Raw genomic sequence first — 18,145 nt, 5'->3', positions numbered from 1 at the left:
ACGATTTGAATGAGATATATACATTATAAATGGAATGAGCTTTTGCTTTCCTTTACATCTGTGAAAGAAAGAGAGAGAAACCAATCCAAAGTACGAAGCCATAATTCATTGTAGAAACTAATATATTCAATGTGATCAACCTAGCTGAGGGACCACAACTGCGAAAAACCAGTATTATGTTTATATATATTGGAACTTCAAAATGATGGTGAAAGATGCCAGTTTTCAATGCTATACCTAATTATATAAATGCCAAATAACCTGTCACGGTCCTACATAAGAGGAATTGAAAGGCATTGAGAATATCTATGCATACGTTACAAGAAATCTAAAAGGACTTGATATAATTATTTACCGGGGTAACTACATTTTGATACTCTAAATTTTTAAGGCTTTAATTTAGGTATTCAATTTTAAAATATAGTGATTTAGATATTTAATTTTTAAATTTATTGCCAATTGGTTCAATTCATAATTTGGATCCAATAAATCGGTAACACTTTTCTCCATAAATTTGCAACAAAATTTGTGAGGAAAAATATTAGGATATTGACAATGAAAAGAAAGCAGAACTATTATTACTTTATTTGATGAAAATTGGGATTTGAACTAGTTTACAACAAATTTAAAAATTAAAAGGCTAAATTGTCACTTTTGAAAATGAGGGTCTAAATTGTAAAATCCTATTCATGGACGTCAAAGTGTAATTAACTCTTATTTATATGTATTCTCTTCATATATATATATATATATATATATGGTAAGGCGACGGTGCAGACAATCCGCATGTGGATTAACATTGAACTCGATGTTTTTTCAAAGAAGCACTGGTTTTGCTGTTACACATACACAGCAAAGCCAACGTTTTTTTTTTTTTTAAAACGTCAGCTTTGATGCTGATCCCCATACGGGCCGTCCGCACCATAGTCTCGCCCTATATTTATATATATCTATTCATATGAATAAATTATACTTTAGTATTTTTAACTTTCAAAATTTTATAATTTAGACCTTTAACTTTTCAACTTAGTAATCTAAATCCTCGATTTTTCAATTCATTATAATTTAAACCTTATTTGATTTTTGACTATAATGCTTAAATTATCTTAAATGATTAGTATTAAACTATATTAATTTTTAAACTAGAAGTTAATTAAGTACAAAATATTAAAACTATTTTTAAAATTTTACCCTAATATCCTTTATTTTTTTAAAAAAGTTGGTGTAGGCCACTTAATTAATTTTAAACTATACAAAATTTCAATTTCTAATATATTAAAAATGTATATTTTCAGAAGTAGTTTTAAAATTTGGCATTTTTAGTAGCTTTAAATTTATAATTTAGTACCAATAATGTGAGATAGTTGTTAAATTCTATCAAAAATAAAAAAGGCTTAAATTACAATAAATTGAAAAAATTAAAAGTTTAAATTGCTGAAGTCAAAAGTTAAAGATTTAGATTGCAAGATCTTAAAAGTCAAGAGTATAAAAATGCAACCATCCCTATATTCATAAATACATTCAAAATTGAACTCTATATATACATACATACATATATATATATATATATATATATATATATATATATATACATAGATTTAATTGCACTTTGGTATTTTTGGCTCTTAAGATTATACAATTTAGGCAATTAGCTTTTAAAAGTAGCAATTTAAGCTTTTAAATTTTAAACTTGTTGCAGATTAACCCGATTTCTATTTTGACCCCATAAATTGGTACTAGTTTTATCTATATCGCTGCTTTCTTGTCATTAGTCAACACAATATCTTTTTTCATACACTTTGCTACTAGTGTTTAGATGAAATTGTTATCAATTTATTTAACTAAATTGGAGATTAGATCAATTTGCAACAAGTTGAAAATTGAAAACTTAATTTGCTACTTTTGAAAGTTTGGGATTTAAATTGCAAAACTCTATAAGTCAAGGATTCCAAAGTGCGATTAATCTATTAAGTTTATTTACCCAAGTGCTAATAAATAGGTTGGTAAGAAGTTTAAACTTTGACCAAAAGGGCAAATTTGAAGTCTCACCATCATTTAGGTTGAAGGCTCAATTATACTTCCAGAACTATAAAACTCGATATGGTATGCAGATTACCTAGTTGACAAGGGTGGGTTTACTACTAGGAAATTTTAAGAGTACACCAACCTCTATTTCTCCAATAATTTTTTTTACCAAATAAAAAAATAAGTTTTTTTTTCAATTAAATAATGTAAATGGCATTTTTCTTGTAAAATAAATATATAATTTGGTTCACTTTACATGCATATATATATATATATATATATATAGAGAGAGAGAGAGAGAGTAAATTTCTTATTAGAAAACTCTTAATTTAATTAAATTAGATATGCTTACATATTAAAGTTTTAACAATTAAATAAAATAATAATTAATATTTGAATTTAAATTTAAAATGCTGGATAAGATGTGGCAACCTTTAATACTTGTCACATAAGAATCCCTAGTTTAATAAAATAAAAATTCTATGCCTAGAAATTCTTGTATATATACATTTATATATATATATATATATTTATATATATATATATATATATAAAGTTATAGTCTATGTGTTAGGAACATATTCTCCACTTATGTATGTTCGGAATTGTATTGATGTATATTAGACATTTTAAATAGTGTCATATAGATTAATAACGTAAAGTTTTTTTTTTCAATTAAATAATGTAAATGACATTTTTCTTGTAAAATAAATATATAATTTGGTTCACTTTACATGAATATATATACATATATATATATATATATAGAGAGAGAGAGAGAGAGAGAGAGTAAGTCTCTTATTAGAAAACTCCTAATTTAATTAAATTAGAGATGATTACGTATTAAAATTTTAACAATTAAATAAAATAATAATTAATATATTTGAATTTAAATTTAAAATGCTAGATGAGATGTGGCAACCTTTAATACTTGCACATAAGAATCCCTAGTTTAATAAAATTAAAATTCTATGCCTAGAAATTCTTGTATATATACATATATATATATATATATATATATAAAGTTATAGTCTATGTGTTAGGAAAATATTCTCCACTTATATATGTTCGGAATTGTATTGATGTATATTAGACATTTTAAATAGTATCACATAGATTAATAATTAAAAATTAAAAATTTAGAAGATGAAGTGATAATTTTTAATTGGCATTTGTTATCATACGTGATTTTGGACTGTAAAATGGAAATTTATTTCAAATATATCAAATTGTATTTATATGTTTTTTTTAGCAAATCATGACCCTACACAAATGCAATTGAATTAGTTTCATTTATCATGGAGCAGAAAAGTAACAATTTTCATGTACTTATTTATTTGTGGGGGTTGGAGGGGTATAGTAGTGGTGAAGATGATGACTGATGTTTTTATGTTCATTGATATGAAACTTTTTCCAGGTTAAAAGTATGTTTGTGAGAGTAATTAAGTAGGGTAATGGCAACTCACCGAAAATAGATGTTGATGGTGAAGTTAATGGCAATTATTAGTGCCAAAAGAGGCAATTTACTTTTCTTTTTACTTCTTAGCTGGTAAAAACTTTTAACCTAGTTGATAAAGATTAGAATGGAGGTGGAGTAAATTTTAGGTTCAACTTTATCAAGAATAAGCATAAAAAGAAGTACTACAAGAATGCTATGTGTTATAAGTTGTTAAATTTTTATACTTTAAACTACTATAAACTAAAGTATGAAAAAACTAATCTGTTTAACCTTAAATGAAAACAATAATCTGGACCAAAGAAAAAAGAAAGAATTATCAGAAAACTTCATTCGGACTAAAATCTTTTTTCCTGGATTTAAAATCAGCTTTAGTTACTCTCCCCATCTTTTACTATTTTGGGTACTACAACCATGTGGCTTATTAGCTGATCAACTCTTCATGCTATTTTTAGCATGAGAAAGAAATAACACCCACAATTTATGCACCATGTTTTATGGTTAAGAACTAGGGATAATCTTCTCCATGTCCCCTAAAGTTTGAAGTTTGTCTTCATTACCAAATCCATTTTCGTTTGAAAAGGTTAGTTATACTCCTACGGGGATGTAAATGACGAAAAATTAAAGAGACTTACATGTAATAATAAGAGAGATATATGAAATTTTTTTGATTCCATTAAAATATACATGATATTTTTGAAACCACATAGTGGAAATTGAATTTAATTAAACTAAAATAGTAACATAATATCTAATTGGATTTAAGAATGCAAGGAAATTGGACACCCATCATGGTCTGTTTCTGAGAAGGAAACCAATCATATTATGGTAAGCTAATTCTTGACTTGCATGAAAATACACATAGCACATGCACAATTAATTGCGTATTATAAGTAGAATTTATTTTACAAATCATGTCGGCTTTGATATAATTTTTTGCTTGTTCTAACTAACATATAAATTTGTATATCTTAAACTATAAAATTAGATTCCGAAAGTTGATAACAAGCATTCAAAAGAATAGATTATAGAAGCAAAAAAAAAAAAGAGTTTGGCGAGAAATTCTACTACAGTTGCAGAACAGAGCTAGAATTATTTTGGAGAAGATATTATAACACGACCTTTTATTATTTAAATCAATGTTTTTTTTTTTCATAATTATGATAAAAAGGTAAAAATTAAATTTTGCTTTGTCAAGTTTGTAAAATTCAAGAACAGATAAAAATTTATTTGATATGAAAAATGGGTATTTAATATGATATTGTTTATCAGACCATTAGAAGCCCCAAGAAAAAAGAACTTACTGAGCTTTTCCCTTTGAGCCAGCCGTGTTTGAACCCACCTAGATGAACATAACAGGAACTGAGAAGAAATACTATACACATTTTTTTTTTTTTTTTTTTTTGGGTAAATAAGAAACAGTATACTCTGATGCCATAATTTTCATCACAATCCTAACTAGCCAGAGAACAATGAAAAACCAAAAAGTAACAGCAAAAAATAAGCAGAATCTCAACAAAAATAAATAAATAAAAAGTATAAAAACAGGTCAACTTTCCAATTCACTCCTTATCCAGTCCTGTGCACACATCAAAGCTTGGATGGTGACCGGGTTGAGTGAACTCCAATCACGATCAATCACTCTTGCTCCAGTATTGAATGCTGAATCTGATACAACTTTTGACATGGGAATTCCCAACACATTTCGGGCCATCATTGATAGTATTGGATACCTAGGAGTATGAACTTTCCACCAATTCAGTATGTTGAATTCTGCATTTCGAGGAAACAGAGGTTCCTCCAAATACTTGTCCAAGTCTGACTTTGATCCTTCACTCTGAGAAGTTTCATGGAGAAATTTGTCGAAACCCATCAGCCTATCCCTAGAGTCCCTTCCGGAACTAGGTAAGCAGCCAGCACTACCACCCACTTGCCATGCCAGTCCTTGATCAAGAGAAGCTAAGCATATGGAGTGTTCATTGTAAAGTGCCTTGACAGACTCAAAAACATCATCGATGCGGTTTGGAGCGCTATTATCGTAAATATGTTTATAGTAATACTCAACCAGTTTCATCTTGAATCGAGGATCTAGAATTGCTGCAACAGCTAAACCCAAGCTACATCTCTCCCAATATTCTTCAAATTTGCTTTTCATCCTTGATGCTAAGGAACTAATGTAGTCATCTGAATTCTTGCACCATTCATTCAGCTGCAAGTATACATCACAGATCTCGGGAAAATACACATTTGCAGTTGCCAACTTGTTTCTTGTGAAAACATTAGTAACCTCCACAAAGAGCTTCAAATAGCCATTGATGATATTAGTTCTGTCCCACTCTACATCGGATGGGCACATGCTGTATAGAGGATCACTTTCTTGCAAAGCAGAAAATGCCTCCCGGTACTCTAAGGCAGTTTCAAGCATGACATATGTTGAGTCCCAACGCAACGGATTATCCAGGCATAAGGATTTCTGACTCTGAATTCCAAGTTCTTGAGCTATGTCACTAAACTTTGATTGTACCGATTGTGAGCTTTTTACATACCGAATGCTTTCTCTAACCTTATGGACAACCTCACTCAGTGCTGCTAATACATCCTGAGCCAACACTACCAGTACGCTAACAGCACAGCGTACATCAAAAAGCTGACCCTCACAGTAGAGGAATCTATTTTGTGACAGCCGATCTCTGATTCTAGCAACAATGTTGTCATTGGCAGAACCATTATCAAATGTCATCGAAAACAATTTTCGGTCAATATCCCAATCCATTAGGCAAGTCATGATAACTTCTGAATGCATGTCTTCTGTATGAGAAGGATCAACCCTAATAAAATTTAATATCTTCTTATTTAGCCGCCATGATTCATCAATGTAGTTTGCCGTTAAGCACAAGTACTCAGCATTGTCCACAGTAGCCCACATGTCAGCACTAAGGCAGATTTTGCCAGGCAATTTATCCAACACTTCATTAACCTTTTGTTTCTCTTTCATGTAGATTTCCATACAGTCAGCCTCAACTCTCTCACTCGTGACAAGCTCAAACAATGGCTGTAGATTTTTGACAAACACTTTGAATCCAACATGCTCAACCATAGCCAATGGGTAGCCATGTAGAATGATCATACGAGCAAGATCAAATCTACTTCGCCTTTGATCAAAGTTAGTATTCACATAATTAATGTTTTCTTCTTTCATCTGGTCCTGCTCAAACCTTATGTTCACAAGGTTAAGGACTTCATCCTTCTTCTGTTCTTGATCTAAATTGAAATTTGTAAGGCTAAGAGTTCCTTCCTTTTTCTTTTCTCTTGCAGCATATAATTGAGTTATGCCATGTGAAGATCTTCTTTGACACCTAATTAAGTGATTCCTCAAATGTGATGTTCCGCTAGTACTTGATCCACTGAGTTTCTTTTTGCAATGCCTACAAACAGCCACACAAGTATCACCTTTTTTAATCCTATCAAAGTCATTCCATACCACCGATTTTAATCGCGTTGATTTGACAATTACTGCATCTGACATATCCATTGCATTAACCTAATGCTGCACAGTTATCTGTATATCAAGAACATATGTGAATGCATTATTAGAATCATCCCCAAGAAAATTTGCAGATGAAGAGTATGCTTTAAGACAATTCAGAAATGTCTCAAATGGAAGGCATGGGTAGTCCAGAGAATGTTATAGATGCAAATATTGCAGTTGATTTGAAAATAAACAAAAAGCAAGATAAAACTAACAATATCTCTTCAATGATATGACTACCAACTCGGGAAGAATAACAAATTTCTTTAATCCTAATTTACAAAGATTACTGGTTATGAGCTTAACAAGTCACAAAAACATTGATTGATAAAAAGCAAAATATTTTAACAATGAAATTAATTGTAAAGTTTATATTAATCAGAAGTTTATAGGAAAACTGGGGTTCAAAGAAAGCCCATTCACTTTTGTTATAGCGGAAACTATTTCAAAGATGAAATCTTGCCCCCTTTAGTTGATAAAACAAAGATAATCTTCAGTGAATTCAGAAAATAATTAAAATTGTTTAGAGGTAAGAGATATAAATAAAAACAGAGCTTCAAGAGGACAAGCATAGAGATAGACAGATAGACAGACAGAAGGAGATAATGAGAGCAGGGATTTTAAAAGAAATGTGATTCCTGAAAGTGCTTAGAGATTCCTGATCTGAATCTGACAACAGAAACTGAAACCACAATGTGATTCCTAAAAGTGCTCAGAGATTCGTGATCTGAATCTGGCAACAGCAACTGAAACCACAATGCTGCCACTAATCTTGGCAATAATGCCAGAGCTTTGCTAAGACTTCAAAGTAAAATAAATAAATTCACAAACAAAAATCCCATAATCACCAAAAGGCATTTAAGTAACATGTTACTCGAAAACAGATCTACTCACAAGACCTTATTGCGAAAATTAGAAAGTATCTATCAGAACACAAACCAAAAATGGTTTCTTAAAAATTATTCTTTTTCATTTATGAGTAGGAAAAAAGAAACATACCGCCCAATTATGAAAGGACATCAGACAATTCACATTTTTTACTGTAGTGTAGATATGGGACCAACACTAAGATGGGAAGAAGGGTATGCTATCAACTAATAAGGAAGGTTCAAGGAATTTAGTTAACTTAATGTATGACTAATATGAACTCTACTATTGCATGATGTGCAAACATACAAAGCCATAATAAAACTGCTGAAACTCCAAGTCTAGAATCTAAACTTGTAAATTGTCTTTTGAGTTTCTTAATATATTACAGCAAGTGTACACAATTAAATCATATTTGAGTTTCTTAATATATTACTGCAAGTGTACACAATTAAATCATACTTTGTTTTAATGTATAAATTTCAATCTCATCCTGAGCTTGAAACTAAGGTAAAACTAAATTCTAGAGGCCCAAAGCTCTACACTGACAATGTCACTCTTATAATACAAAAGATCTATCTTTCCATAGTTTAGAAGGAGAAGACACCATTGCAAGATCAATTTCTAAAAAACAATTTCAAAAAAAGTTTGTCTTGAGATGAGGAAAGAAACACCACGAAATAATTGAATCCAGACGTGCCCAATTGAGGATTCCTGACGGGATATTACTCTCGATTGTCTTGTTTGCACAATGTTACATCTATCACGTATTTTGGACTATAACAGACATGTGTATAAAATTCCAGGAAAGGAACTTAAAGTTGCTACAGAAGACTGTACAATGAACTTGAGGGGTAGATTAATAACATCATAACTAAAGGACAAGCTGAATCCTAGCTTACAAGAATGGCTTAGGGTTATTATTGCACCAAAAACAAAAGACAGAGACAGAGACAGAGGCTAAAATGATTATAAGATGTTTGTACAGGTTGTAAAATTTAGCAGTCAAGCAACCTTAAATTAGTGAAAAATTAACCTCTTAGACCCCGTAAAACTATCAGAAGCAATTTAGACAATAATCTGCGACCATACTTTGAAAAATCAAAAAAGACAAGAACTCTAAAATGACACTTCTTATGTGCAACTAAAATTGTTGATTAAAGCCTTAGACAGCAGTTAAAGCAACGAATGCCCATTCCTATGAAACAACTAAAAACATACAGTGCTCAGTTAACAAAGGAAGGGAGAAGAAGAGCAAGGCAGTCAAACTGAACCCTTTTGGCAATACTCTTTCTTAAGCCATAAATCTAAAGTAATTGTGAATGAAGGGCAACAAACAAAAACAAGCAAAAAGGAACATCTCAAACTCTTTGTATGCTTTCCAGAAAACAACAATCATTGTATATCCTCTTCCAACTCCCTTACGAGTTCCCCTTACATGACTTTCATAGACTGAGTTGCTTTTTGCACAAATGAAATAAACTCTTTAAAGAATCTAAAAACAAGACTGACTATCAATTCTAAAGGAAACAGAGGGAAAAAAAAAATTCAAAATATCAAACAGCAACACAATTCCAACATCAAATTATTAGAACCCACAAAATTATACATCTTATTAGCCGAAACTGAAATTTATACAAAACCCAATTCCTTGCCACCAACACAGTATCATGTTAATTGTGTATGAAAAATTTCGACCCGGACCCTGGTATAAGGGCTCGGGTCGACAAGTAAACACAGGAAAATTTCGTCATGAAAAGACGAGTTCCAAAGCTCTCGCCGGATCGGTAACCGGATAAGACCGGCCAGGACCCGGCCTGACCGAACCGACCCAACGGGTCGACAAGCGATCGGGTTAAAGGGCCGAACTTTTATAACTGTCTTATGGATATCGGATCGGAATCGGAATGTAGAATTAAAATAATCCACACATACACACACATAAATTGAATAAATTTGCTCCACGATTTCGGAGTCGGAGTCGGACTCCGAGCGAAAAAAAAAAAAAAAAAAAAACTTTGGAAAAAATGCGAACCTTTACAAAATTCTCAACCAAATTTTCCAAACAAAAAAAGAAAGACAACACGAATAGCTATTAGGGTTTTAGAGTGTTCTTACAGTGAATGTGAAATTGGGAAGTTATTGCATCGAGAGCCAAATGGAATTTAGGGTTTCGTTAGGGTTTCAGAGGCTATCCACTGTGAGAGAGAGAGAGAGAGAGAGAGAGAGAGAAGGTTAAAAAATAAAAATAAAATTACAAGAAAATCAGAAGCAAATTTTGGTACCAAAGGTCGCAAAGGAAGAAGGGCACCAAAATCTGTTAAATTACCACTATACCCCTCACGCCAAGCAGAGAGCTCGTGTTTATTTTGCTTTGGCTTTGGTTTTGGCATGGGTTATTTTTCATTTTTTTTTTATTATTTTTTTATTTTTTCAGTTTTAAAATTAATAAATTATTTGGAAATCTAGTTTATGTTATTACTTTCTTAAATATATATATATATTACCCAACAAATTGCATATAATTTAAAATGAAATTCATTTTGAAAAGAATGGCAGTGTTTTTAGCACGTAATTAATTATTGTAATATTACAGAGTACCTAACAAAAATCATAAGATGAAATGACTTATATGAGACATAATTAAAATATAGCATTATATAGAAGGGTTTGACTCTGTCAAAAATAATAGGAGCTGGGACTTATTTGAGACATGTGTACGAATACAATGGTAATTTTCAAATTTACCGTGCATTTCATAATGAGAAAAAAAAAAAAACATAAAAATAAAGAGTGGTATAGTTAAGTTGATGATTAATTAAAATAAAAAAAAAATAAAAATCAATATTTAAATATTTAAAAGAATAAATACAAATCAATAAAATAGTAATATATCAACATTTGTTTAAAATTAAATTTTTAATTACTAAGTGGTCTGTGGAAAATTTCATGTGGAAGGGAAATAACTTGTTTAGGTGATTTACATCAGAAAAAAAAAAAACAAATATATATAAATAAAATTTGAATTGTTTGGCTTATACATGTAAAGCAATTAAACTTGTATAAAGTACAAAATTTTTTGAGAGATTTTATAAAGAAAATTTACTAGGATATGCAAAAACAATTGGGAGAACAAATATTAATTCTTAATGCTTTCTTATATTATGAAATAAGTAATGACAATGGCCATATATACATTTGTTCTAATTTTTTCTGTGGGGGTTATTGCTTATGCTGTGGTTGCATTTTTCATTTTATATATTTATGTACTTCAAAAGTGGAGAATTAAATGGTGCGAGGTGTTGTTTCAAAAGTTTTGCCTTTGTTTTTAGCTATTTCGTTTTTAATTAGTTGAGAAAGAGTTTATTTCAGTTGTTTTTTTCATTATTTTCTTTCATTTAAAAAAAAAAACAAAAAAACTTTCCCTTTAGAAATTAAATATGCAGGATGTGATACACCATATTACTTTATATAATCATATTCTATTGGGCATACTTGGGCTGTAGTAGTCTCTCACACTATATAATCCTATTTTATTGGGCACACTTGGACTATAATAGTCTCTGTATTTTGATTGGTCAATAGGAGGAAAAATGAAGAAGGAAAAAACAAAAAAAAGATTCAATTTATTTGGTTGGGTTGTTAAAGTTAGTAGAAAAGAAATGAAAGGAAAAAAAAAAAAAAAGTAGATTATGCTTACTTTAATAAGTATAATTTTCTACTCAAATTTGATAGGCAATGAAAAAAATTTTTTTTTTTTTGAATATTCTATAATTATCATTATTAATTAAAAGTTTATTGTTAAGATATTTTGTATGTAGGATATTTTTGTAAAAAAATATAAATTACATTAATTATATTTTTCCTTTTTATTTCATTACTAAGCAACAATCATTATAAATAATTTTTTTTTCCTTTCCTTTTCATTTATTAATTGTCCAAGTAACAATTATTAATAAATATTTTCCTTTTTTTGTTTTCCTTTCCTTTCCTTTCTTTTCTTTAAACTTATCCCTTCTTATATATATATATATATATATATATATATATATATATATATATATTTATTTATATGTATGTATCGATTATATATAAATGGTAGTCTTTTGGCATGTCGAGATTACTGTCCCCACCCAGGGTACCTTCGATCTTTTTTTTTTTTTTTTTTTTGGGCTAAAGAAAAAAAAATGTTTCTTGGTAGTGTGATAGATAGTATGCTGTAATCCTGCACCATGTGGTACGGCATGGGATAATTTAAGGCAATAACAAAATTTTTTAAAATTCGAACCTTAACTTCTAGATTTAGATACTTAACTTCTAGATTTAGATATAAAGATTGATTTCTGCTAAGCTATTACCTTCGGTGGTCGGGATACCTTTGTCATTGTTGCCCAATGTTTCCACTACTTAACATAATAAAATATTCCAATATTTACACTTACATTGCATCTTTTGCTTTTTTATAAAGTAAAAACCGCATTAAAATATAAGCTATTTTATAACCCAAAAAATAGAGAAAAGAAAAAGAAAAAAAAAAGCTTCAAGTAATTTCAATTTCAATTTCAACTTATAAATAAACAGCATTAAAGAAGGATTATTTTACTTCATAATTTTCTAATTCATCTTTTGATTAACTTATTTTTTCTTCTTATTTCCTTTCCTTGCAAAAGAAAAGGTGAAATAATAACAATAAACAAAAAAAGACCTTATTTTTATAAACTTGAATACACGACCATCAATTAAATTTATAATTTTTAATTATTTCAGAATATTTTTTTGGTGAACATGACTTATCTCTTTTTAATTGCTGCAAGATGGGGAAAAAGAAAAAAAAAAATAGTATTAAGTGCATTAATTAATAATTTTGTTGTACCTAAACTGTTAGTATATGTATTATATGTGTAGCCTATTATGAGCCCATGTCTTGTTGTGCCTATTATGTGTCGATATCATATTCAGTTTATGATGGCTTCTGTTGTGCTTAATCTATGGATCAACTTTTAAGGCTCAGGGCATTGCCTATTAAGTGCTTTGTGCACGACACAGCACCGTTTGCACCGTCTTGTATCCAATTTTGACCTATTGTGTTCGTGTAGTCCCATTCATTTTATACTTCTAAACAAACTTTTGATACATTAAGTAAACATATTTTTAATATATATATATATATATATATATAATTTATAATTTAATTAGGGCTTTCTAAGTGAAGGTTTTTTATTGGTTTAGCTTTGCCAAGCTTCAATTAAACCTCAATTAATGCTTCCTTTATTCCAAACTCCAATCCTCAATCTTCTATTACCATACTTAAATCCAAAAGCATCAAGTCAAATCACACAATATGGACATTCTTCCAACCCTAAAATCCCCAAAATGTTAGAACAAAGGCCTTCTTTAATAAATAAATAGTTATTTCATTTTGTTATTTTTGTTTTTTGAAAAAAAAAAGATTTTATTTTTTTATTGATGATTGGTTTCACAATGCGTTTTGTAAAAGACAATATCTTTAAAAATGCATGTCTAAATCATCCCAGTAAAAAATAAAAAATCACATGATATGAGTTGTTACTATTCTTAAAAAAAAAAAAAAAAAATCGTATGCGCAATTCTGTGTCCACATTTTACGAAATTATGGATTGAAGCATTTATTTGAGAATTAATGATAAAATGAGCATGAGGTTGCAAAAAATAAATAAATAAAATTAATTATGGATTGAAGCATTTATTTGAGAATTAATGATAAAATGAGCATAAGGTTGCAAAAAATAAATAAATAAAAGTATAAGCACTAAATTGAGACATGTATGAAAGTGAAGGTAATTTTTGAAATTTACCCTAAAATGTATTACTAGAAATGTTCCATATAAAAAAGAAAAAAGAAAAAAAGCTTACATTAGGTGAGACAGTAATCAGGTTATAAGACAAAAGTTTTTTTTTTCTTTTTTCTCATAAATGGTCTGTAAATTCTTTATCATTTTATATTTGTAGTTTTAATTTTTTTTTTCTTAACATTAAAGCTTTATGACTCTTAAACAGATATAATGTATTTATGGCCGTTTGGAGATATCTTTTGCGTATAAAAAAAAAGACTTTGGGCGAAAAATACAAATTAAATTGAATCATTTACAAGCAAAAATGTGTGCCTCTTAATGGCCAAAATTGTGTTTAATGATTATAACTTATAGCTACAATGAAGTTCAAAGTATATTGGTGCCAAAAAAATAAAATAAAATAAAACTATACACTTTTTTTTTTTTTAAATGCAAAAGTAAAAATTGATAATGCCTTGATGTAGAAAATCCAAGATAAAATATTTAAAATCAATATTCACATTCCTTTATGAAATTTTAACTTGAGTAACCTTTCATGATAAGAAAAAAAAAAAAATGTTATTGATAATATTTGATGCAACGAGTTATTACTTCATCATGTAGATTTTTATTTTGATACCAAATAATATGGCATCATTAGCAACCAAGGTAAAAATAAATTCCAGCAATACGAATAAACAAGTAAAAAAGTGCCACATTCACCCCAAAAAAAAAAAAAAAAAAAGTAAAAAAGTGTCACATCATATAAATATTGATTTTAGCACGGTTTTCTCATGGTCTTTTTCTTTCTTTATTTATGATTTGTTTTTTTTTATGAAGTAGAAAATAAAACATAACACACACAAAATGAAGTAAACGTGCGGTGAACGTGGATCGAACACGTGACCTTCAGATCTTCAGTCTGACGCTCTCCCAACTGAGCTATCCCCGCTGAATGCGTCTCGTCGTTTTAAAATTTGTAATAAATTGTGAAAAAACTATGTATAAATACATTTACAGTTTCAACAAAGCTCTAAAAGCCAAACTTGGTTAGTGCCTGGTAAGGAAAGAAAACAAGTTTTGTGTCCATGCTCTCAAAGTAAAATATTTTCCTCATTCATCTTTTATGAAATGCAAATTAAGAAGTGGAAGCTCTTGGCTGTGGAGGGGAATCTGAAGCGTGAGACCCTTACTTGCAAAAGGCCTATGTTATAAAGTTGGAGTGGGAGACTCGATGAATGTGTGGGAGGACCCCTGGATCCCTACTAGACTCGATTATTTACCAAATTCGAGAAATCAGCACCCTGTTTCTGTAATCATGGTCAATTCTTTGAAATTGGCTAATGGTGTGTGGGATGAAGATAAGTTAGAGCAGTTGTTTAACCAACAAATAGTAAGAAACATTAAAGAGATCTTTTGGGCCAGGAATGACCGGAAGGATACAATCATTTGGACAAAGACAAAATCAGTAGTGTTTAGTGTGAAGTCAGCTTATGCTTTGGAGGAGGATGGCAACCAAATAGGGACTTTTGGTGGAAGTACTTATGGAATTGTCATTTGCATGAAAGAACAAAACTGTTTTTGTGGAAATTAGCTCACTGGGGTTTACCTATTTTTTTCAAATCTGGTGGCCAGAGCTGTTTCTATCCAAAATGATGGGTGTGTTCACGGTTGTAACTGTGTGGAAAATGAAATTCATGTCTTTTTCAAGTGTGAAGTTGTTAGGAAAATTTGGTTTGTCAATCCTTGGGATTTAAAGTGGGATACGGTGGATTGCAATGATTTAATGTTTTTTCTTAAGTGTTTAGCAAACCCTGTTGGAGTCCTCCCGGTTCATGAAAAGCACAAAGAGAAGTTTTTCCTTTTTAGTGCCATCACCCCGGAACATTTGTGGTGGCTACGAAAAGTGTTTCACGAAAGCAAAGTCACGAACTTTGATTTGTCTCCTTCTTTAATAAGGAGCAGGTTCAACGAAATATCAAAAGCTCATTTAGAGGAAATCCAAGTTGGTGAAGATCAAGCTACTGTGGTGGAGAGGAATAGGATTTGCAGCCCTCCTGCGGGGGTTCTGAAACTGAATGTAGACGTAGCAATGAGAACTGATAAAAGTTTTCTTGCGGTAGTTGGGAGAGATAATGAGGGGCAGCTTCTGTTAATTCAAGCTTTTCAATCCAAAATCACAATCCCAGAAGTAGCGGAACTGGAAGTAATAGGAAAGGCCATTCAGGTAGCTTTAGCTCAAGGATGGTCAAAAGTATCATTGAATCGGATGCTCTCATAGTTGTCAAAGCCCTTCATACAAAGGACAAGAGTCTTTTTCATTGGACGTCCAATGTTTTGTTTGATGATATAGTGTCTTGTAGTTCTGGTTTTGCTTTTGTCAATTTTGTTTGGGCCTCTAGATTAACTAATATCTTGGCTCATAACATTTGTCAATAGGCAGCAACCCAAAATGTCAGTGGATCTGCACTTCAAAGTTGGTTGCCCGTCTCTTGTATTTTTTGTATGACTCAGGAGAGTATATCTATGAAAGGTTTATGAGTCTAGACCGTTTTGTGCTGGCTTCTTTTTTATTTTCAATGGAATCCCAATTTTTAAAGTAAAAAAAGCTAATAATAATAAATAAAAATACATTTGAAGTGAAAATTTACAATTTGACGGATACAAAATATAAACAAGTGGGATAAAAATATAAAAAATGAAAATAGGATTTTGGGTGAACTTAATCTGGTTGGCTCTGAGTGTTTCACATGAATGGCTTATATTTTTTTGCAGCTTTTTTCACACCTCTCATGTCCATCGTTGCCTGTCATATTCATACTCACCATCCCATAATGCATGCACCTTTTCCATATCATTACATGGACCGCATATGTGTTTCATGTATCATGTATTTGTGTGTAGATATACATCATCATTCAACACATAAAATAGTGAATTCATTTGAATTCACGCGCACCCACATATGTACGTATATGTATATGCATATATAAGTATCAACTTGGTGATTTATTTTTCATAGAAATGACCACTTCATCTGTTTTTTTGATTAAATTAAAAAAAAAAAAAGAGTAATAGAAAATTGATACTTGATGTCATGAAACATCTATATTTATTATTTATAGATAATAAATCATTTTCATCTTTTTCATGTTAGCCCAAAAAAACAGGAATCTCCTTCTTCTTCTTGTTCTTTTTTTCCTCCATATTTAAGAAAATGGACATTTCATGGTGATAATAATTGCCCATAGTAGGATTTTTGGTTATGTACATATATAATATATAATAAACCTGGTATTTTCAATTAGTTTTTTTTTTAAATTTTTTTGATTAATTTTAATTGGAGAAATTATATACATATTAATTAATAGAAAATACTAATTGAGAAGATAAGAAATGTTTGAGTTACATATAAATTAGATGTTTAATTAACTCGGATAATGAAATTGTGTGCCATTTTTACATATTCTTTATCCGTTTATTTTATTTCTTTTACCATTTTCTTTTAGATGATATGAGATTCTACCCTCCATCAAATTGAAATGAAAAAAAAAAAAAAAAAGAATAGAAAAGATGTTTAAAAAGAAGAAGAAGAAGAAGAAGAATTAAGTGAGTGTGGAGCACGCAGTAAAAGGGAAAGTGGGGAGAAGAGAATTATGGAAATGGTGATTTGGAAAATAAACAAGTACATGGTAATGATGAAAGCTTTTGGAATAATTAAGGAAGGATACTATTCATTTTTTGGGGACCACACCAACAATTAAAGTAAGTGGGCCACCTCAACCCAACCCAGATAAAGCTACTTGTCTCCCATGCCCATCACCCATTTCTCTCTCTCTCTCTCTAGCCACTCCCCATATATATATATATATATATATGTTCACCAAAAAAAACATGTATGTATATTTTGTTTTAATTATTTTCTTTTTTTCACCTCTACCCTTTCACTATCAATTCTTCTTACCCTTCCAACACCTGATCAGATACTCTTCTTCGCGTGTGTATATATATATATATGTTTGTGTGTGTGTTTTCTATTTTTGTTTAATCTTTTACGGTCTTTCCTTTCTTTTTCCATCAACAAAACTTTGAAAATGTTTTTGAGCTAATCTTCTCCTTATTGTGCGCGCTTATGCCAATATAACTAAAGTTAAAAAGTCCAAGGATTTTAACTTTATCCGATTTTAATTTTAACCATCATATTTCAACAAATGCCAATATTATATTTGAGCTTTAAAAAACTTATTGTATGCTCTTCTTATGGCTTAGACTCCAACCCCAAATTTTAAGACGCTATCATATGCAATATTCCTTTTTTCTCTTCCTAATTTTGCATAACCACTACCTTCCTTCTGACTTCATCATCAAACTCCATGGTCCAACCTGAATCTTAAGGGCCACAATAAGCATTACTACTGCGTTCTTCTCTGTCAATGGGTTCACAACATCATTAATGTA

At 30.2% G+C, this 18,145-nt stretch overlaps 1 protein-coding gene and 1 non-coding gene across 2 annotated transcripts; both read right to left on the bottom strand.

Annotated features, from left to right (window-relative positions):
* Positions 1 to 4,834: 4,834 nt before the first annotated feature.
* LOC107416349 (zinc finger BED domain-containing protein RICESLEEPER 1) lies at positions 4,835 to 10,169 on the bottom strand. The gene is made up of 2 exons (XM_048471938.2): positions 9,996 to 10,169; positions 4,835 to 7,040 (listed from the first exon to the last, which is right to left on the bottom strand). The coding sequence occupies exon 2, from the start codon at positions 7,011 to 7,013 to the stop codon at positions 5,031 to 5,033; it is 1,983 nt and encodes a 660-aa protein (XP_048327895.2). The 5' UTR covers positions 7,014 to 7,040; positions 9,996 to 10,169; the 3' UTR covers positions 4,835 to 5,030.
* Positions 10,170 to 14,566: 4,397 nt separating this feature from the next.
* TRNAF-GAA (transfer RNA phenylalanine (anticodon GAA)) lies at positions 14,567 to 14,639 on the bottom strand. Its single transcript has one exon. It is a non-coding gene; the product is annotated as a tRNA-Phe (tRNA).
* Positions 14,640 to 18,145: the final 3,506 nt, after the last annotated feature.

This window comes from Ziziphus jujuba, chromosome 4, assembly GCF_031755915.1.
Source record: "Ziziphus jujuba cultivar Dongzao chromosome 4, ASM3175591v1".
Lineage (NCBI taxonomy): Eukaryota > Viridiplantae > Streptophyta > Magnoliopsida > Rosales > Rhamnaceae > Ziziphus > Ziziphus jujuba.
Note: the sequence above shows the minus strand (reverse complement) of the source record. Positions and strands in the feature narration are given on the sequence as shown.